Source organism: Aotus nancymaae, unplaced genomic scaffold (genome assembly GCF_030222135.1).
Source record: "Aotus nancymaae isolate 86718 unplaced genomic scaffold, 86718_ANA_hifiasm-v0.15.2.pri h1tg000003l, whole genome shotgun sequence".
NCBI classification, from domain to species: domain Eukaryota; kingdom Metazoa; phylum Chordata; class Mammalia; order Primates; family Aotidae; genus Aotus; species Aotus nancymaae.
In genome coordinates, this window is record NW_026988414.1 from 4,571,426 (window position 1) to 4,593,988 (window position 22,563).

General features: G+C 49.6%; 1 protein-coding gene across 4 annotated transcripts in view; it reads right to left on the bottom strand.

Moving 5' to 3' along the window:
* LRSAM1 (leucine rich repeat and sterile alpha motif containing 1) overlaps positions 1-22,563 on the bottom strand; it is a 49,280-nt gene that overhangs the window by 14,708 nt on the left and 12,009 nt on the right. For all 4 annotated transcript variants that reach the window (XM_064377797.1, XM_021674040.2, XM_021674038.2 and 1 more), the window contains 9 exons: positions 17,574-17,664; positions 13,351-13,478; positions 9,302-9,331; positions 8,461-8,583; positions 7,987-8,126; positions 6,712-6,756; positions 5,320-5,390; positions 3,956-4,055; positions 1,991-2,078 (listed from right to left, as the gene is read on the bottom strand). In XM_064377797.1, coding sequence (XP_064233867.1) covers positions 1,991-2,078; positions 3,956-4,055; positions 5,320-5,390; positions 6,712-6,756; positions 7,987-8,126; positions 8,461-8,583; positions 9,302-9,331; positions 13,351-13,478; positions 17,574-17,664 — 816 coding nt within the window. The remainder of the gene's footprint in view (positions 1-1,990; positions 2,079-3,955; positions 4,056-5,319; positions 5,391-6,711; positions 6,757-7,986; positions 8,127-8,460; positions 8,584-9,301; positions 9,332-13,350; positions 13,479-17,573; positions 17,665-22,563) is intronic.

Consider the following 22,563-nt stretch of genomic DNA (forward strand, 5'->3'; position numbering starts at 1 on the left):
GAAAGTGACACTCAGAGGCATGAACCAGCGGCGCTGGGACACACACCCAGCCTATCCAGCTCCCGAGCCCCACTTCATCACAAGGCAGATGCCTCTTCTGAGAAATAGAGAATTTTCCTCAGACAAGCTCCACAGATACTAAGTCAAACCATTTTAGAACAGAGATTGAAGTTAGGGAGGAAGGAGCAAGGTGGGATGACAAACACACAGAGGACAGAGGAGAAAGGTGAGGGAAGAAGGAAGGCAGCGTCAAGACTCCCACAGGCGTGGGAAAGAGCTCAGCAGGCCGGTGGCTCATGCCTGTAATCCCAGCACTTTGGAGGCTGAGGCAGAAGGATGCTTGAGCCCAGGAGTTTGAGACCAGCTTGGGCAACATAGGGAGACTCTGTCTCTATAACAAATCAAAAAAATTAGCTTGGTGTGGTGGCCCTGTAGTCCCAGCTACAACGCAGGTGAAGGTGGACTGTTTGAGCCCAGGAGTTCGAGGCTGTAGTGAACTGTTATCACGTCACTTCACTTACCCTGGGCAACAGAGCAGGACTTTGTCTTGGAAAAAAAAAAAAAAGAAGCCGGGCGCGGTGGCTCACACCTATAATCCCAGCACTTTGGGAGGCTGAGGTGGGTGGATCACGAGGTCAAGAGATCGAGACCATCCTGGTCAACATGGTGAAACCCCATCTCTACTAAAAATACAAAAAATTAGCTGGGCATGGTGGTGCGTGCCTGTAATCCCAGCTACTCAGTAGGCTGAGGCAGGAGAATTGCCTGAACCCAGGAGACGGAGGTTGCGGTGAGCCGAGATCGCGCCATTGCACTCCAGCCTGGGTAACAAGAGTGAAACTCTGTCTCAAAAAAAAAAAAAAAGAAAGAAAAGAAAAAGCTAAACAGGCCGGACTCAGTGGCTCACACCTGTAATACCAGCATTTTGAGAGGCCGAGGCAGGTGAATCACCTGAGGTCAGGAGTTTGACACCAGGCTGGCCAACATGGTGAAACCCCATCTCTACTAAAAATACAAAAATTAGTCAGGCATGGTGGTGGGCGCCTGTAATCCCAGCTACTTGGGAGGCTGAGGCAGGAGAATCACTTGAACCCAGGAGGCAGAGGTTGCAGTGAGCTGAGATTTTGTCACTGCACTCCAGCCTGGGCAACAAGAGGGAAACACTGTCTCAAAAAAAAAAAAAAAAAAAAAAGCTAAAACAGGGTAATACAGACACTGAAGGGGAGGTCCCTGAGGTCCTTCGTTCCATCCACTCAAGGGCTCTGGCAAGCACTTCCTGAGCACCGCGGAGGAGGAAGAGCAGACAGCAGCGTAGCAAGTCTGGACGTGAGAAGAGGTCAGAGGTCCCACAGCATCCTCTGTGGCCTCCTGACCTCCATGGTGTGGTCACCATCACCTCCTGCCACTTAAGTCCTTCCAGTGGAGCCCCTACAAAGGTTGGGGGTGGGAGCCTCCCAGGGAGCAGATGGAGGTTTCTGTGGATTTTAGTGACCAGAAGACCATGCCCCCGGTCCCCACTCAGCCTCTCTCTGCCCCTCACCCTGATCACTATACAGTTCTTTCTTTTTGAGATAGAATCTTGCTCTGTCACCCAGGCTGGAGTACAGTGGTGCAATCTCAGCTCACTGCAACCTCTACCTCCTGGGTTCAAGTGATTCTCCTGCCTCAGCCTCCTGAGTAGCTGGGACTACAGGTGTGTGCCGTCACACCTGGCTAATTTTTGTATTATTAGTAGAGAGGGGGTTTCACCATATTGACCAAGCTGGTCTTGAACTCCTGACCTCATGATCCGCCTGCATTGGCCTCCCGAAGTGCTGGGATTATAAGCATGAGCCACTGTGCCTGGTCAATCACTACACACTTCTATGGTCACAAACCTCTGGGTCCCACATGCTGTCTCAGAAGGGCTCTGTGTGGATCTCTGTGCTCTGCCCTGGCTCCTGGGCCTCCCTCCTGAGCCCCCACCCTCAGGTCCTGGGCGAGGGCTCACCTCCTGCAGGATCTGGCTGATGGCTTTGTTCTGATCCATTTGCTGCCATGACAGAATCTGCTGGAACCGTTCATCCATTTCAGCCATGCTGCCAGAAAGACAGCAAATTCATTCATTTTTGGAACATCTACTATGTTTCCTGAGCATCTACTATGTGCGAGGCCCCTCAGAGGAGACCAAGATAATCCATTTCTTCACCGGACCTCACTCATGGAGCATCTGCTGGGAGCCGGGCCCTGGATGGGGCACAGACACTGAGTCTGTCTGAATCCCACGGCCTTGAGGGAAGGCGATCGAGCTGGGAGCTGGGAGACGCTTCCAGGTCCTCTCACCCAAACACTCCACCAGAATACCCTCCACAGCACCCCTGGAAGTGGATGCCTGGCCTCTGCCCAGCCACCTCCATGGGTGCAGAGCTCCCGCCTCCCATGGGTGATGAGCCACTGGAGTGTGACAAAGCTGTCCTTCCTGGGATTCTTACCCTGGTCAAGGAACAGCTCTCAGCCCTCCAACAAGGCTGGTAATTTGGGCACAAGAACCTGCAGCCTCACGTATATCTGTGCTGTGCTTTGGTACCATCTTGGTGTGTTTTTGTTTGTTTGTTTGTTTTGAGACGGAGTCTCGCTCTGTCATCCGGGCTGGAGTGCAGCCGTGCAATCTTGGCTCACTGCAACCTCCACCTCCCGGGTTCAAGCAGTTCTCCTGCCTCAGCTCCCAAGTAGCTGGGATTACAAGTGCCTACCGCCATGCCCGACTAATTTTTTGTATTTTTAGTAGAGACAGGGATTCGCTATGTTGGCCAGGCTGGTCTCTAACTCCCGACCTCAGGTGATCCACCCACCTCGGCCTCCCAAAGTGCTGGGATTACAGGCTTGAGCCACCGTTCCCGGCCACCATCTTGGTTTTATTTCATAATAATAGCAATTATTTTTTTCCAGTGAGGTTCCTGCTTCATGACAATAGCGAGTATTTATTGGACTTTTATGCACTAGATATTATGCTTATTAACACTCATCAAATCCTCCACCAACTCTACAGGTAGGTTCTATGATTCATCTGATAAGAAATTTGAAGCCCAGGGAAGGAAAGAGACCTGCCTGAGACCTCGCGGTTAGTAAGCAGAAGTGGGGCCTGTATCCAGCTCTGTGTGACCCCTGGGCTTGCAACTCCTAAGCACAGGGTCATATAGCAGGAAAGGGGCTAGAAATTCCCACATCTACAGGGACCCAGGGGAGACTGGCACAGTTCAGGTACCCTGGAGGGTGGCAGCTGTGCCAGTCACCTGCATGGGAGGAGAAACAGGGCATCCAGGGCTGCTGTCCTGTCCGTCTGGGGCTCCTGAGCACTGACTGAGGTTTCCCCACTGGCTCTGCTGGGCGCCTGTGGAAACTCGAACAAATGCACAGTGCCACAGTGAGCACAGGGAGCCCGAATCCAGAGTGGCCATTGGCAGGAAAGCGGCCCCTTCACTTATCCCTCTGGGGCATCCCACCCCTAACCTCAGGGGTCCTTGGAGACAGACTGACAGTGCACCACAATCAAGAGCACACCCCACCTCTCTGCCGGGCTCAAATCCAGGCTCCGCCACCTGCTGGCTGTGCTTCCTTGGGTGTGTTATACAGTTGCTCAGAACCTGAGTTGCGATTATTGTAAAATGGGGCTAATAACAACACAGTCCCTCCTAGAATCGATCTGAGAATGCGGTTCATCGCTTAGCCTAGTGCCTGCCACACAGGGAGCGCACAAGAGATGGGAGTGACTGTTAGCACTTTCTCACAGCCCGGCGCTGAACCATAGATCTGGCTGGAAAGTCAGGAACAGCAGCCATCACTTGCACCTGATGGCACAAAGGAGGCTGGGGTGGCCCAGGGTGGGAGGTTTACTGTCCAGCTCTCACCCCATGGTCCTGGGCCCCTAGCCGGCTCCCCCAGCTCCCTCACCTGGGACTCCTCTTCCTTACCTTACCTGGAACAGGCCTGCTGGGCCAAGTTCTGCCTCTGAGATTCGTAGGCCATCTGCATGAGCCGGTTCTTACAGCGCTCAGTCAGCATCTGCTGCATGGCGGCTGCGGGAACATGGGGTGGGGACAGCCTCAGCGGGGGCGCTGCTCCTGGGGCGCCTGGGCAGGGATGCAGCAGGGATTTCCACGGGAACTGAGGAACAGGCCTTGAGGCCTCACCTGGTTACCTACCTGAGAGTCACTTTAAAAAACCCTTTGTTCTTTTTAACTATAAAAGCAACTTATGCTTGGAAGGCTAATTGTAAAGCACTGAATAGCACATACAAAAAACCTTCTGTGATCTTGTCACCCAGATATATTATTCCATTTTGATATATATTCTTCTGGTCAATCTTTACGCATATTTATGAATTTAAAAAAATTAAAATAGGCCAGGCACGGGGGCTCATACCTGTAATCCCAGCACTTTGGGAGGCTGAGGCAGGCAGATCACTTGAGGTTAGGAGTTCAAGACAAGCCTGGCCAACGTGGCAAAACCCCATCTCTACTAAAAATACAAAAATTAGCTGGGAGTGGTGGTGTGCGTCTGTGATCCCAGCTACTCAGAGGTGGAGGCAAGAATAGCTTGAACCTGGGAGGCAGAGGCTGCAGTGAGCCAAGATCACACCACTGTACTCTAGCCTGGGCAACAGAGCGAGACATTGTCTCAAAACATAAATAAAATAAAATAAAGCAATTAAGATGGTAAGCTTTACATTATGCATATTTTTAAATAAAAAAATGAAAATGACATCCCACTTGCCACTTTTTATGAACGCTCCCCGTGATAACATGCTAATGGGATGCTAATACGGCGCAGTGCCGCAGCACAAGGATCGCCAACGTTTATTTAAGTAGCCTCTATCTGGGGGCGTTTGGACTTTTGTTTGTTTGTTTGTTTGTTTTTTTGAGAAAGGGTCTCGCTATGTTACCCAGGCTGGAGTGCAGTAGCGTGATCACAGCTCACTGCAGCCTTGAACTCCTGGGCTCATGTGATCTTCCAGCCTCAGCTTCCTAAAGCACTGGGATTACAGGCATGAGTCCCCTGACGCCTGGCCCATTTCCTTCATTTTATAGCTAAGAAAACCAAGGCTTGGAAAAGTTGGGAAGCAGTAATGTCCCTAAAATCACATGGTGGGTGTCTGAACTGGGACTCTGAATCCATGTCTAGGCTGACCCCACAGCCTGTGCTCCATGGTGGGATCTGACCACCCCTCTCAAGGGCTAACACTCAGCACCCTTCATGCATGGCCAACAGAGGGAGGGCCATCCACTCTGCCAGCCCAGCCAGCAGGCAGCGTGCTCACAAGCTCCCCATCCCGCAACTCACAGGCAACCTCACGTCGCCGTAGGTTCTCAGTCTCCTCCTGGGTTATGGACATCAACTGTTCCATTCTTATTCTAGAAGAAAATCCATGCATTCATTCAGCAAATTTAACATTTCCAAAAGGGAATCCCAGCAGATGAGCACCACCTCCTCCAGGAAGGCCTCCTTGATTTGCCAACCTAGACCTGGATGGGCTCTCTGGATGCCTACCACATCACATACAACCGTTGGGGCCCAGTTTACCTTTAGCCTATAGTTTGAGTATCTTGTGTAAAAAGATGGACACTCCCTTAGAAAATGAGCAAGAGAAGTAAATAGCCAATGTTGAAATTCAAGTGATCAATAAACATCTGGAAAGATGCGTAACATTACTGGTTACTAAAGAAAGTAAAATCTTTTCATTTACTAGGTTGGTTATTAAGAAAACTGGCAACTGCTGGTGATGGTGACAGTGGTGGAGAAACGGGCACTTTCCTACACTGCTGGGAGGAGTGTAAACCAGCAGAATGTTTTCTGGAAGGTAAGCTGGCATCTAGCAAAATGTCCTTTAAATATTTCCTTCACAAATAATCACACGGCCAGGTGCGGAGGCTCACACCTGTAATCCCAGCACTTTGGGAGGCCGAGGTGGGGGGGATCGTTGAGGTTAGGAGTTTGAGACCAGCCTGGCCGACATGGTGAAACCCCATCTCTACTAAAAATACAAAAATCAGCGTGCCTGTAGTCCCAGCTACTCGGGATGCTGAAGCAGGAGAATCACTTGAACCTGGGAGGTGGAGGTTGCAGTGAGCCGAGATTGCACCACTGCACTCTAGCCTGGGCCACAGAGTGAGACTCAGTCTCAAAATTAAAAAAAAGATACATTGTTTTCCCTTAATGAGGAATATTATTCAATAAGACATTTAGTGGCTGCAAGTTATTCCTCTGTACATAATTTATGTAACTAAATAATTTTCCCAGAAATGTGGTTTTCTGATTTTTTTTTTTTTGGTAGCTGGAACCAAAGGCCCCTGCCACCACTCCTGGCTAAGTTTTGATTTTTAGTAGAGACAGGGTTTTGCCATGTTGGCCAGGCTGGTCTCCAACTCCTGACCTCAAGTGATCCATCCACCTTGGCCTCCCAAAGCGTTGGGATTACTGGCGTGAGCCACTGTGCCTGGCCTGAACTTTTTACACTAGGAATAGACGTTATATATGTAGCCTTATTCATGTCTGAGTGTTTCTCAGGAGTGTACATATGTTTCAATGAGCTTGAAGGCAATGATTCTTTGTAATTAAACATCCTCTAAGGAAGTGAATCTCCTTATAGCTTTAGGGAAACGTCCTGGCATAATTCTCTGGAGAATCACAAGACACTCTCTCCACAAAGCTGCCCTCCCCTGAAAGAACATTTACCTTTCATTTTCCAGTGATTTCAAAATCTCGGAACTCTTCTTTTGTCTGTGGAGAAAATCAAAAAAGGTCCCAGCAGTCATGAGCAGGCCTGTTTTCAGCATCACCGCACTAGCTGTGCAGAGGCGCTTCGGAACTGGGCTGGGGGCACCTTAGCTCCACCACCTGGGACCTCTGGGTTCTTAGCCAGTTACTGAAACCACTCAAGTCCCATGTTTCCTCACCTATGAAATTAGAAGAATTAAAAAAACTCAGCTGGGCACGGTGGCTTAAACCTGGAATCTTGTCACTTTGGGAGGCTGAAGCAGATGGATCACTTGAGGCCAGGGGGTGGAGACCAGCCTGGTCAACATGGATAAATCCCGTCTCTACAAAAACTAGCCAGGTGTGGTGGCGCAAGCCTGTAGTCCCAGCTCCTCAGGATTCTGAGGCAAGAGAATTACTTGAACCTGGGAGGCGGAGGTTGCAGTGAGCCAAGATTACACCACTACACTCCAGCCTGGGTGACAGAGAGAGACTCTGTCTTAAGCAAAGCAAAGCAAAAGAAAAGAAAATAAAACAAAACCAACCCAGCTTCTTGGTGCATTTGTAAAGAGTAGAGGAAACAGACGTAACGAGCTTGGCACATAAGAAGCACCCAACAAGTGACCGGTTTCCTGAACTCACGAAGGTACTTGGAAACTGACAGATGATGGAAGAACAAGTGATTCAAGGTTAGAAAAAGGAGGCCTGGAAGTAGCAAGGCATGTGGCTAGGGCCTGTTTCTGGAATCTTCCTGCAATGGACCCCCTCACTAGATTTCTCAGGTTTCTTGAGATCTCTCTGGTGCCTCTCCCCAGCCCCATCAAGATCTGCTCTTAGTAGCTCCTACCTTGCACAGAGTTTGTTAAGGCAAATCTCACTATAGGTAAATAGCTGACCTCAGTGCAACAGGTTATGTAGAAGCCAAGATATTGGAGCAGGATGTGATCCCAGCTATCTTGTCAAACCCACTCACTTAATAGATGGGAAGCTTGGGACCCAGTGGGGAAACACTTGCCCGAGGCCACAGGTCCAGTCTGTAGCAGTTTCATGACAAGAAACCAGACTTTGTAATGCCTGTGTCAGATGCTTTTCTCTGTACACTGGTGCCAATTAGAGTACCCAGACTGGATCCTGACAGGGGTAGGCCTGGGGCAGGAGCAGAGGCGGTGAGGGAGAAACGTGCTCCTCCCGGCTCCTCAGGCGAGTGCACAGCGGGGGAAAACTCTGGGGTGGGGCTGAGGACCAGAGCCCGACCTCTGATTCTCCTGCAGCAGCTTCTGGATCCGGCTGGAGATGCTCTGCTCCGTCTGCTTCAGCTGCTCCTGCAGCCGCTGCCGCTCTGCGTCAAGGTGGCGCTGGCGCTCACTCAGGCCCTGCTCCAGTCGGAACTGCTCCTGCAGCAGGAGGCAGGGGTCCTGAGCCCCTGGGACCCCATCAGATGCCCCAAGGGGTACTGACTGGGGTTAGGAGGCTGCTTTCCCACCCTGCCTTGCTAGTCCTTTCTCTGTGACCTTAGGCCAGCTCCTCCCACTAAGTCTCAGAGTGTCCATGTGCATATGGGGAGGCTGGGCTAGGTGATCTGTAAGGGCCATCCCAGGTGCTAGGTGATGGAAGGAAGTGACAGCTTCATCCCACTGCCTTTCCATATCCCAGGGACCTCGGCCAGAGACAGGAGGCCACTGGCTGGGAGATGCAGCCAGGCCGGGCCCCAGCAGGCGGCTCACAAACCTCCTTGACTGTCTGAAGGATCTCATCCTTCTGGCTGCTGCTCTGCTGAAGGAGCTGGGCATGCTCCCGCTGCCCCAGTTCCAGGCGCCGTTCAAACTCGAGTTTCTCCAGCATCTTCTGTTCCTACAAGACACAGATCCTTAGTGACTGTCAGCACAGGCCCTGGGGGAGTTAGGACATAGAAGTGGGGGGAATTGGCCAGGTGCGGTGACTCACGCCTGTAATCCCAGTACTTTGGAAGGCCGAGGTGGGTGGATCACCTGAGGTCAGGGGTTTGAAACCATCCTGGCCAACGTGGTGAAACCCTGTCTCTATTAAAAACACAAAATTAGCCAGGCATGGTGGTACATGCCTGTAATCCCAGCTACTTGGGAGGCTGAAGCGGGAGAATCGCTTGAATCTGGGAGGTGGAGGTTGCAGTGAGCTGAGATCGCACCACTGCACTCCACCACTCCAGCCTGAGCAACGAGAGCGAAACTCCGCCTCAAAAAAAAAAAAAAGAAGTGGGCGGAATCAACCCCTCAACACTGACCATGCTGAGCAACCCCCACTCCTCTCCTTCTGGGGCCCAACTGAAATAAAACAAGCTGTTCACAGGCAGAGGCTGGTGGTTTAGAGCCCAGTGCTGGGCTCAACCCCTCTGAGCCTCAGTCTCTGCGCCTATCACACGGATGCTCTACCACCCACCGGAGGCACGTGAGGATGCAGCAGACCGTGCTCGTAGGAGGAAGGCATTACTGTGACCTCTAATTCTGAGCTGGGAAGAAGTCATTTTCTCAAATTTATGAGTTGAGATCTTTAATGAGAAAAGAGTGACAGAAGAGTAAAGGCGTTTTCTTACCTTCCTCTTCTCATAGTCTGAGAACCTGTTCTGGGAGGGAAAAAAGACAGTGGTCAAGAGAGGGTGGCAGCAGTGGTTCTCACTGGCATGGGCCCCAGGAACCCCGGGCGGCCTGACGTTATACAGACTCTGGCCCATCCCAGACCACTGCCTCAGAAAGGCGGGGTCGGGGGATGAGGGGATCAGTATTGATCAAGGGCACCAGGTGGTTCTGGTGGACAGCTGGTTAGAACCCCTGGGCTGCCACTGTGTGCGTGGCACCATAACAGGGAGCTCTTCAAGACAGTTCTGGGATCCAGCACTGGGCAGGGACGGTTGTCTCAAGAGCAGAGCAGGAAATGGGATATGTGATGCCCATGGATGTCTGTGTAACACACCTACAGCACCCAGCTCCAGTCCACCAAAATACTCACAATGCACAAAGATGTCGGTACAACTTCCTGCAGAATTATTCAAAAGAGCAAAAACTCGGGAAATAACATATACCAACATCTGTCCGTAAGTCATGGTGCATCTACTCAGTGGACCATTACACAACTGTCAACAGGGCAAATGTGTGCAATCCCTCATGTGTAGCATGATTCTGCTTTTACAAAAACATCATCAAGAAAACTCAACTCTGAGCATATGTGTGTATGTATTGAGTCAAAGGAAGGACAGTCATTGATCAGTCAATGATAACTATCTCCAGGCAACGGGAGTGCACGGTGGGAAGGCTGACATTCACTTAGTGTTTAATTGTCTGTATTGTTTAAATTTATAACAAGGAGCAGGAATTACTTCTATAATTAAACATCAATATATACAAGTTATTTTAATTTTTTTTGAGATGGAGCCTCACTCTGTCACCCATGCTGGAGTACAGTGGCATGATCTCAGCTCACTGTAGCCTTGACTTCCTGGGCTCTAGTGATCCTCCCACCTCAGCCTCCTAAGTAGCTGAGACTACAGGTGCGAACCACCATGCCTGGCTAATTTTCTGTATTTTTGGTAGAGACAAGGTCTTGCTATGTTACCCAGGATAGTCTTGAACTCCCGAGCTCAAGCATCCACCCGACTCAGCCTCCCAAAGTGCTGGGATTACAGGCGTGAGCCACTGAGCCCAGCGTACAAGAACTTTTTGAATGGTCCTTCTGTTAGTTTTCTTGCTCTGAGAACAGGATCAGTCTCTGAATTATAAAAGCAGCATCCTATAAATAGGATTTGTCCTATGCCAATGGTAGGAATATAATTTTTTAATTAATCTTCAATTATACAGATAACATCTGAATATATTCATTTTGTAAAAGTTTGAAACATGGCCTAAAAAAAACTAAAGTACCTCTGACCACTCCAGCCTAACCCTGGTTCCCCTCCCATCCCACACCTCCTGTCAGGCATAACTATCAATATCAGGCCCAAAGCCATCCATCTGTACATGTATGATTTGTGCCTTGGGGAAAGAAATATATTTGTATGTGTGTGCATATATAAACATATTTTTAAATCAAGGAATAATCTATGTGCTGTAATTCACCCAATGTTAGTGAACAATTGTATGAATCTTTATATGTGCATAGAGTTCTGTAACCTCTAAACACAATCAAGATAGAAAACAATTCTGGCCAGGTGCAGTGGCTCATGCCTGTAATCCCAGCACTTTGGGAGGCTGAGGCAGGCAGATCACTTGAGGTCAGGAGTTCAAGACCAGTCTGGCCAATACAGTGAAACCCCATCTCTACTAAAAATATACAAAAATTAGCCAGTCATGTTGGCAGGGGCCTGTAGTCCCAGCTACTTAGGAGGCTAAGGCAGGAGAATTGCTTCAACCTGAGAGGTGGAGGTTGCAGTCAGCTGAGATTGTGCCACTGCACTCCAGCCTGGGCGACAGAGTGAGACTGTTTTGAGACTCTGTCTCAAAACAAAAACCAAACCAAAAAACATTTAAAAATGTCAACTTTGCTGGTAATCAGAGGACAGGTATGTAAGTTAAAATGACAATGAAATACCACTCCCTTCCTGAGATTGGCACACATTCTGGCATGGCAATTTCTGTTGGCCAGAATGTGGGAAAACAGGTGTCCTCACAAACTGCTCTTGGGAGTGAAAATTGATATCACTACTTTGGAGGATAACTTGACAGTAGATGTCCGCCCCCAAAATTTTTTTTTTTAATTTGAGATGGAGTCTTGCTCTGTCTCCCAGGCTGGAGTGCAGTGCTGTGATCTCAGCTCACTACAACCTCTGCCTCCCAGGTTCAAGTGATTCTCCTGCCTCAACCTCCCAAGTAGCTGGCATGCACTACCATGCCTGGCTAATTTTCTATCTTTAGTAGAGACAGGGTTTTACCATGTTGACCAGGCTGGTCATGAATTCCTGACCTCACATGATCCTCTCACCTTGGCCTCTCAAAGTGCTGGGATTATAGGCATGAGCCACCGCGCCTGGCCTTAGCCTCCCAAATAACTGGACTACAGGCACCTGCCACCATGCATGGCATTTTTTTAGTAGAGGTGGGGTTTCACTGTGTTGGCCAGAGTCTCGCTCTGTCTTCCAAGCTGGAATGCAGTGGCACGATCTTAGCTCACTGCAACCTCCGCTTCTTGGGTTCAAGTGATTCTTGTGCCTCAGTCCCTGAGTAGCTGGGATTACAGGTGCATGCCACCATGCCTGGCTAACTTTTGCATTTTCAGTAGAGACAGGGTTGTGCTACGTTGACCAGGCTGGTCTCAAACTCCTGGCCTCAAGTGATCCACCTGCTTTGGCCTCCCAATATTTTTTTCTACTGGGATGGTTTTCTTCTTATTGATTTGAAAGAGTTCTTCCTATGCTCAGTCTACGAATCCTTTAGCAAGTGTGTGTATTGCAAATATTTCTTGAGAACATAAACTGGCACCATTTCCCACACAGCCTTCTCCTTCCTCTCTAATTCTTGCTGAACTGTCAAAAATAAATAAATAAATAAAATCCCAAATGCATTCCCAGCAGCAGTGGAAAACGGGAAAGGGTGGCATCTAGGAACCAGAGATTAAGACAGAGTCACTGGAAGATATGAAGACAAATGTCCGGCAGCTGGCACTCCCACCTGGTGATGGCCTCCCCATCTACCAGCCAGCCGAGGACCCTGGATCATGAGCCTTGGGGATGGGGCAGAGGGTGCACCCAGGCTAATGTGGCAAACACTTTGAGCCTCCTCCTCTGTGTCATCCTGTTAGCTCATCGCCAGGACCTGACGGGGCCAGCCTATCACTGGTGTTAACCCATGTGCCTTTCTGACTCCTTCGCTAGACCCAGAGCACGGTGCGGGGGTGTGTGTCCTGGACAGTGAGTGGCATTTGGTCCAGAAGTATTTGCTGAGAGATAACAATGGACATTACAGACACAATCCTTATTCTTTCACCAAGGTTCATGAGGGGGAGACAGACATTAGATCATTTCCTGTACAGCTCTTCACCAATTTAGCGCTGTGATGAGTGTTACCAAGGAACTGTGCAGGGCACTCTGAGAACACACAACAGGAGACTTGACCTGGGTTGGAGTTTCTCAGAGGATATAAGTTTAAACTGAGAACTGAAGGAGGCTGAGTCCGGTGGCTCACACCTATAATCCGAGCACTTTGGGAGGCTGAGGCAGGAGGATCACTTGAGCCTGGGAAGTTGAGGCTGCAGTGAGCTATGATCGCACCACTGCACTCCAGCCTGGGCGACAGAGTGAGACCGTCCCAAATAAAGAAAAAAAAAGAGGATAAGACAAGTGAGTGGGGATATTCCAGACAGAAGGAGCAGCTTGTTCAAAGGCCTTGATGAGGGAAGGATGGTGGTTAGTTCAGGAAACAGAGTAGCAGGGGACAGCTTGTGGTTGGCAAGCTGGTGGGGTTAGGCTGCCACAGCAGGCCTTGAAAAAGTAGTTCAGCTCATTGGGAGGCCAGTTCTAGTTCCATGGAAGAATCCAGGAACTACAGCTCTGAACCAGCCCCTCCCATTCCCAGCTCCCTCAAAACACACACACACACACACACACACACACACACACACACACATGCATGCGTGCAGCAGGCTGGCTTGTCTTACCTGCCACTCTACTTCCTCCCTTGAGACTCTGTCCGTGGGCCCATCAGGGCTGTCCCAAGAATTGGTTCCATCTTGCTCCAGAACTGGCAGCAGGTACTGAGAAGGAGGGTAGTATTCTAGCCCTGACTCTGTAAGAGATGGGACACAAGCTGACCAGGAGGGAGGAGACAGCCGAGGTACCCGGCTACACTTCCTCCTACCGCTGGGGCAGCCTGCCCCACCCCGACTCAGCCACTCTCTCCTCTTCCCTAGCCTGGGCGCCCCGTGTTTTTCACCAGTCCTAGCCCTGGGCCTGGAGTGTAGCAGGTGCTCAGTAAATGTCAGTGGAGTGAGTCAATGGGTGCCACGTACGCCTTCCACCTCTTTACCATCCAAGTGAGAATGAGGTGATGAAAAAGGCTGAGATAAGAAATGAAACCTGGGTCCTAACAAAGAGAAAGTTTTTCTTCTTTTTAATTTCTTTTTTTTTTTTGAGACGGAGTTTCGCTCTGTTGCCCAGGCTGGAGTGCAGTGGTGCAATTTCAGTTCACTGCAACCTCCGCCTCCTGAGTTCAAGCAATTCTCCTGCCTCAGTGTCCGGAGCAGTTGGGATTACAGATCCCGCCACCACGCCCAGCTAATTTTTGTATTTTAGTAGAGACAGGGTTTCACCATGTTGGCCAGGATGGTATTGTACTCTTGATCTCAGGTGATCCACCTGCCTTGGCCTCCCAAAGTGCTGGGATTACAGACATCAGCCACTGCACTGGCCAAAATCTTTTTTTTTTTTTTTTTTTTTTTTTTTAACACAAGGTCTCAGTCTGTCATCCAGGCTGGAGTGCAGTGGCGAGATTTTGGCTCACTGCAACCTCTGCCTCTTGGGCTCAAGTGATCTTTCCACCTAAGCCCCCTGAGCAGCTGGTACTACAGGCATGTGTTACCATGCTGGGCTAATTTTTGCATTTTTTGTAGAGATGAGGTTTTGCCATGTTGCCCATGTTTAACTCCTGGGCTCAAGCAATCACCTGCCTTGGCCTCCCAAAATGTTGGGATTACAGGCGTGAGCCAACTTGTCCAGCCCCTACATCTTTTTAAAGAAAATAAAGGCTTTGGTCTAGCTTAGCCATTGGCCAGGGGGTACCCTGGAATCACCTGTTGCTTGAAGATTCTAATTTGCAGATGTGTGGCCTGGTGGCTATGATTGTAGCCACCCCCCACCACTTTCTCTTTAACTACAATATAACATACATACAGAAAAGAGCATAAAATCTCTTTTTTAAAGATTAGTCACGTGCAGCAGTGAGCCATGGGGAAAGAGTAGAACAAGGGCTTCAATCTGTCGCTGACTGTGGGTAATCAACTGAGGTAACTCACTGCCTTTGGGCCAGCCAAGAGCACAGAATCTTCAGGCACAGCTTGATGAATGTTTAAAGGCGAACACACGCTCATGACCAGGAACCAGTGCTGGTTCACAGCTCTGTGGTGACTGATAGGAGCACATATTCCTTTGTGTCTGGCCCCTCGCACTCCACATTGTTTGTGAGATTCATCCAGGTTGTTGCAAGGAGCAATGGTTCATTCTTTCCAGATGCTGTGTGGTATCCACATATGAGCGTAAAACAGTTTAGTTACCCATTCTACTCCTGATGGACATTAGAGCCGTTTCCACTTTGGACTGATATAAATAGTGCTGCTATGAACACTTTTGCACATGGCTTTTGGCATTTGTTCATATGCATTTCTGTTGGGCATTGATACGGTCCGGCTCTGTGTCCCCACCTAAATCTCACCTGGAATTGTAATCCCCACGTCTTGGGGCGGGGACCTCATGGGAGGTAATCAGATCACGGGGGTGGTTCCCCCATGCTGTTCTCATGGTGGTGGGTAAGTTCTCACGAGATCTGATGGTTTTGTAAGGGGCTTCCCCCTTCATTTGGCTCTCTTTCTCTCTCCTGCTGCCCTATGAAGAGGCACCTTCCACCATGATTGTAAGTTTCCTGAGGCCTCCCAGCTGGGTAAAACTGTGAGCCAATTAAACCTCTTTTCTTTATAAAGAATATCTTCATAGAAATTGGGAGTTTTATAGGACCAGTGGCTCACACCTGTAATCCCAGCACTTTGGGAGGCAGAGGCAGGTGGATCACCTGAGGTCAGGAATTGGAGACCAGCCTGACTGACATAGTGAAACCTGTCTCTACTAAAAATACAAAAATTAGCCGGGCGTAGTGGCAGACGCCTATAATCCCAGTTACTCAAGAGGCTGAGGCAGGAGAACCACTTGAACCCATGAAGCGGAGGTTGCAGTGAGCCTTGGCTCACTCCAGCCTGGGTGAAAGAGCAAGACTCCGTCTCAAAAAACAAATCGGTAATTTCTTAATAGCAGTATGAGAACAGACTAATACCGGCACGTAGGTAGAAATGGAACTCATGGGCCATAGGATATTTGAATGTTCAGCTTGAGTAGATATTGAGAATAATTTTTAAGGTAATTTTCAATTTATACTCCCACCCACAGTATATGGAAGTTCCTGTTGCTCCCACAACTTTGCTAATTCTTGGTATCAACAGTTCAATTTTGGCCATTTTATTTTTTGTTTTTTATTTCTGGTTGACTTGTCAGCAGGAAGTTTGTTTTTTTTTCATTGAAAACTTTCGGCCATTTTAGTGAGTATGTCAAAGTATTTCTTTGTAGTTTTAATTTGCATTTTCCCATTGACTAGGATGATGTCGAGCACTTTTTCAGATACTGTTGGTTATCTGGATATTGTCTCTTTTTTTTGAGATGGAGTTTTGCTCTGTCACCCAGACTGGAGTGCAGTAGCACAATCTCAGCTCACTGCAACCTCTGCCTCCCAGGTTCAAGTGATTCTCCTGCCTCAGCCTCCTGAGTAGCTGGGGCTAAAGGCGCATACCACCATGCCCAGCTAATTTTTGTATTTTTAGTAGAGACGAGGTTTACCTATGTCAGCCAGGATGTTCTCAATCTCTTGACCTGGTGATCCGCCCACCTCAGCCTCCCAAAGTGCTGGGATTACAGGGGTGAGCCACCATACACAGCTAAGAAAATTTGATTTTAATTAAACCTTTAATTAATTAATTAATTTTTTTGAGATAGGGTATCGCTTTGTTGGAGTCTTGCTCCAGGCCAGAGTGCAGTGGCATGATCACAGCTCAGGATGAAACGATCCTTCCACCTCAGCCTCTCAAATAGCTGGGAACACAGGTACATGCCACCACAACTGGCTAATTTTTGTATTTTTTGTAGAGACAGGGTTTTACCATGTTTCCTAGGCTGGTCTCAAACTCCTGGGCTCAAGAGATCCTCCTGCCTCGGCCTCCCAAAGTGCTGGAATTACAGGTGCAAGCTACCATGTCTGGCCTTAATTAAATCTAATGTACCAATCTTTTATGATGACTACTGCCTGTCTCCTGTTTAAAGAAGAGGTTAAAGTTCATTTTTCCCACAGGGACATCCAATTGCTCCAGAATCAGCTAATGAAAAGACCATCCTTCCCCACGGCTTTGCAACGGCCACGATAAGTCAGGTCACCATAGGCATGTGTGTCTTGGCTGCGTTCTGAAAGTCCCATAGGTGCCCTGAACCGCTAAGAACTTCCAGCCTGACAGGGCATCCTGCTCTCCTCCTCACCTCCAGCCAGTGCTGGCTCCGGGTTTTAGCTCCTTCTGCTGTGCATCTCTCTCCTGGATGACCCCGATGGCCCCTAACTGGTCCCCTATCCTGTCCTGCACTCTTTCTCTCCTCCTCCAACCCCTTCTCCTCCCTGCAGCCTAATGACTGATTGCATGCTCTCCCACCGGACACTGGGCCTGGGCACTGTCTCTGGCTTCCCCTGTCTCTCTTCTCTCTGCTTCCTCACTCCAGCTACACTGGCCCTCTCTCTGTCAAACTTCCCATTAAGGCCCTTCCATATGCACCTCCTGGTGGAACTGCCTTCTGCCTTTTCTAAGTCCTAACCACGCCTCCATGTCAGCAGAGCCACACTCTGAGACAGGCCTTCCCCACGGCTCCAACCTACATCAGCCGCACCACTGTACTCTCATAACCAGTCTGTAACTATTTCCCTGTGTAATCACTTGTTTTGCCTGTTTTTCTTGCCAGACCTCGAACTCCAAGCAGATAGGCACTATGGCCATTTCTGTCTCTGCCGTCCCCTAGCCTGGGTTGGTATGGCCACGGGGTCATGGTTCCTCAGTGTGGGGAGGAGGCAATGGCCTGGCTTTACCTTTGCAGAGGAACTGCAGGATGGCCACGGTGCCGGCGCCACACACCTCCGGCGGTGGGTAGACCATGGTGGAGGCGTCGAGGCTCAGCATCTGCAGACACAAGGGGAAACCGCTTTACTGTACAGTTCACTTCGCTACCAGCACAACCAGAGACTACCTGATTTCCTTATCAATTTGTGTGTTGTCTGTCCTCTCTACCCAGCAGGTACAGCAGCAGCGTTCCCAGTACCTGGGATGGCTGCAGGCAGGCAGCAAACATTCAGGTCGTTTTTTTTTTGAATTTTTCTGAGACAGGGTCTCACTCCCATCACCCAGGCTGGCTTGACCACTGCAGCCTTGACCTCCCCGGGTTTAAGCGATCCTCCCGCCTCAGCCTCCCGAGTAGATGGGACTTTAGGCACATGCCACCATGCCTGGCTAATTTTTTAATTATTTTGTAGAGATAAGGTCCTGCTATGTTGCCCAGGCTGGTCTCAAAGTCCTGGGCTCAAGCAATTCACCTGCCTCCCAAAGTGCTGGAATTACAGGTGTGAGTTATACAACAGGCCTCTCAGTTTACTTTGGATAAATACATAAGTGAGTGTAAAAAAGGAAATTACAGGAGAGCATACAGAACATGATTCCACTGGCTGAGTGTGGTGGCTCATGCCTGTAATCCCAGCACTTTTGGGAGGGAAAGGTGGGAGGATCACTTAAGCTCAGGAGTTCAAGACCAGCCTGAGCAACATAGTGAGATGCCCCATTTCTATTAAAAAAAAAAGAATATCATTCTTCCTTTTTCCTTTGTTAGATGATATATTCATATACTTTCGCATTAATATTTTATAGAAAAAAATTTGGAGGAACATGTATCAAACTCAAAACAGTTTCCTTTAAAAGGAGATTCTGAGTTACTATCTACATAAAATGTTATTTATTTTTTTTGAGATGGAGTCTTGCTCTGTGGGCCAGGCTGGAGTGCAGTGGTGTGATCTTGGCTCACTGCAACCTCCGCCTCCCAGGTTCAAGCAAATCTTCTGCCTCAGCCTCCCAAGTAGCTGGGACTATAGGGACATGCCACCACACCCAGCTAATTTTTGTATTATTAGTAGAGATGGGGTTTTATCATGTTGGCCAGGCTGGTCTCGAACTCCTGACCTCACCTCATCCTCCCACCTCGTAATCCACCCACCTCGTCCTCCCAAAGTGCTAGGATTACAAGCTTGAGCCACCGTGCCCGACCGAAATGTTTCTTAATATTTGCATTTTTTTTTTTTTTTTACAATATGCAGTATGACTTTTTAATTATGTAATGACAAAAGTTTGTTGGCACACACATGCAGATGCCTCCGTGTTTATGAAGCCCAGGAAGCAGGGGCCTCAGCTCACACCCACAGAACTGCCCCCTCTGCGGCTGAGTTACGTTGGACCCAGTCACCCCCTGCCAACCTCTGATCTCACCGAGTGCAGGCAGGCACGGATATCCTCTATGCCTGGGTGTCAGGGGAGTCCTGGAAAAGGAGAAGGCCTGGGAAGCTCTGATTTTGCTGTAGCACAAGTGGCTGGGTGGGAAGGGTGGCTCCAGCCCCCCAGCCCTGGCCAGCACAGCCCTCGCACGGTGGGTGCTGCGTGAACACGCCCTGCACAGCAGAGAGGGAGACCACCCCAGGGAAGAGGAACTCACTGCGCAGATGCTGAGGGCCCGACGGCAGAAAAACCCATGCTGGGCACCCAATCTGGAGCAAATGAACCCCACATGGGTGCTTAGTCACCATCAGTAAAACGTGGTGACTTAAGGGCATGGACTCGGCTACGCCAGAGCACGGATGCTGGCTACAAGCCATGTGTGGCCATTTATGGTTACATTTTAATTAACTGAAAATAAACCAGATTTAAAGTTTGGGTCCACGGTTGGTTGCAGTCACACTTCAAGGGCCCAGCAGCTACAAGTGGCTACACAGATCATACAGCATCCTCATCGTGGGCAGCAGGAGCAGCGACTGGACATTGCTGTGTCAAAGACACCACCCTGGCTTCAGATCTGGCCATTGCATGCAGGCCCCTCATAGCCAAACAGGCAGTGTTACCATCCTGGCGTGCTATTGGGTGGGTGACACGTGTGACACCTCAAGAAGACCCTGCCCACAGGACAGCCTGAGCTCAGGATGGTTCTCTCATCCTAAAAGGTTTGTTTGGGCCAGGCGCAGTGGCTCACGCCTATAATCCCAGCACTTTGGGAGGCCGAGGCAGGCAGATCATGAGGTCAGGAGATTGAGACCATCCTAGCCAACATGGTGAAAACCCATTTCTACTAAAAATACAAAAAAGTTAGCTGGGCGTGGTGGTGCGTGCCCGTAATCCCAGCTACTCAGGAGGCTAAGGCAGGAGAATCACTTGAACCAGGGAGTGGGACGTTGCAGTGAGCAGAGATTGTGCCACTGTACTCCAGCCTGCAGACAGAGCGAGAGTCTTTCTCAAAAAAAAAAAAAAAAAAAAAAAAAAGGTTTGTCTGAGGTGCCACCAAGAAACTCAAAAGATTTTTTTTTTTAAAGGAATCAAAATAAAATGAAGTGTCCAGGTTGGGAGTGGTGGCTCATGCCTGTAATTCCACCTACTTGGGAGGCCAAGGTGGGACGATTGCTTGAGCCCGATATTGATACCAGCCTGGGCAACACAGTGGACCTCATCGCTACAAAAAATAAAAAAATTAGCTAAGTGTGGTGGGGCACACCTGTGGTCTCGGTTTCTTGGGAAGCTGAGGAGGAGGATCTCTTAAGCCCAGGAGTTTGAGGCTGCAGTGAGCTATGATTGCGTCACTGCACTCCAGCCTGGGTGACAGCATAAGACCCGGTCTCAAAGAAAAAAAAAAGATTGAAGTGTCCAGAGCTTGCACTAGATGTCTGAGGATGGTTTCAGGATTGGGAACATGTGCTCTGAGCTGTGTTGTCTAAAATGATAGCCACTAAGGACCCATGGCTATTTAAATATAAATTAATTAAAATTTAATGAAATCAAACTTTCAGTCCCTGGCTGAACACACAAGCCACGTTCCAGGTGCTCCATAGGTACACATGGCTAGTGGCTGCTCTGGACAGCGCGGTCACTGAACGTTTCCATCATTGCAGAGTTCCAGTGGGCAGCAGAGGACAAGCTGTGTTGGCCTGTCTCCCCAGCCGGCCCTTCCTCAGGTAGGAGGGCCCCAGCTGCTGAGGTCAGCCCTTCCTCTGCTGTCTGTGCTCACCCGCCCGCTCCGACACAGATGCCTCTGCTTGGCAGGCTGGGCTGGCTGAGAGAGGGGTCTACCCCAGGCCACTCTGAAATGCTGGCCAGACTGCATGTCACCATGAATGGAGACGTCCCTGTTCCAGATGCCGAGTGGCCCAGGGGCGGGGAGCACAGGCATCAGCTTCAGACGGTCTGGTTACAATCATCTCTGCTGTCACTGACTGCGTGGCCCTTGGGCAAATTTCTTAAACTGCCTGTGCCTCAGTTTCTTCATTTACAAGGTGGCACAACAATATTTGCCTCACAAGACTTCTTCGAGGATTCAGGGAACGATTCCAGGTCATGCCCAGCCTTAGAAAGCAACAGATAAATGTGAGCCACCTCATCAGCATGAACGTGAGAGCCACCTTCCCTGAGCAGCTGCCCCTGTCAGTGCCTGGTATGGGCTGACCTGTGTCCCCCTCCCCAGTTCATAGGTGGAAATCCTAAACACCCCCATACCCCCACCCACTCCCCCCAACCCCCGTCCACCCCCACAACCCCCGTCCCTCGGAATGTGACTGTATGTGGAGACAGGGTCTTTAAGGAGGTAATTAAGTTAAAAGGAGGTCATTAGGCTGGGCCCTAATCCAATATGACTGGTGTCTTTCTAAAAGGAGGAAATTTGGACATGGGCATGTACGCAGGGAAGACAAGGTGAAGACGCAGGGAAGACAGTGCCTATGAGCCAAGGAGAGAGGCCTCGAAAGTAACCAGCCCTGTCAACATCTTCATCTTGGACTTCTGGCCTGTAGAACTGCCCTGACCTGGGTACCTCTGAGCCTCCATCCCAGCGGCTCTCTCCCTCCCTCCTTCTCTCCCTCCCAGCTTTCTGGGCCCCATATCATGCAGGCTCAGCAGCTTCCAGCCTGTGCTTCCCCACCAGCTGCCTGCTGCACCTGGGCTGCCTCTGTTATCCAGGTCTACTCAGAACCTTTATTTTTTTTTTGAAACAGAGTCTCACTCTGTCACCCAGACTGGAGTCCAGTGGTGTGATCTCGGCTCACTGCAACCTCTGCCTCCACCTCCCAAGTAGCTGGGACTACAGGCACCCGTCATCAGGCCAGGCTAATTTTTGTATTTTTGTAGATATGGGGTTTCACCATGTTGGCTAGGCTGGTCTTGAACTCCTGACCTCAAGTGATCCTCCTGCCTCGGCCTCCCAAAGTGCTGGGATTATAAGCATGAGCCACCACGCCCAGCCAGAATCTTCTTTTTTTTTTTTTTTTGTTTGAGACAAGGTTTTGCTCTGTTGCTCAAGCTGGAGTGCAATGGCATGATCTTGGCTCACTGCAACCTCTGCCTCCTGGGTTCAAGTGACTCTCCTGTCTCAGCCTCCCCCAAGTACCTGGGATTACAGGTGTGCACCACCACACTTGGATAATTTTTTGTATTTTTAGTAGAGACAGGGTTTCACCATGTTGGCCAGGCTGGTCTTGAACTCCTAACCTCAAGTGATCCACCTGGTTTGGCCTCCTAAAGTGCTGGGATTACAAGCATGAGCCACTGCACCTGGCCCAGAAATCTTATTCCTCCTTCAAGGTCTGGCTTGAATACCACAACTTTTTATTTTTTACTTTTTTTTTTCTCCTTCAACTTGTATTTCAAGCTGAGGGGTACACGTGCAGGATGTGCAGGTTTGTTACAAAGGTAAATGTGTACCACGGTGCTTTGCTGCACAGATCATCCCATTACCTAGGTAATAAGCCCAGCATCCATTGTTAGTTATTCTTCCTGATGCTCTCC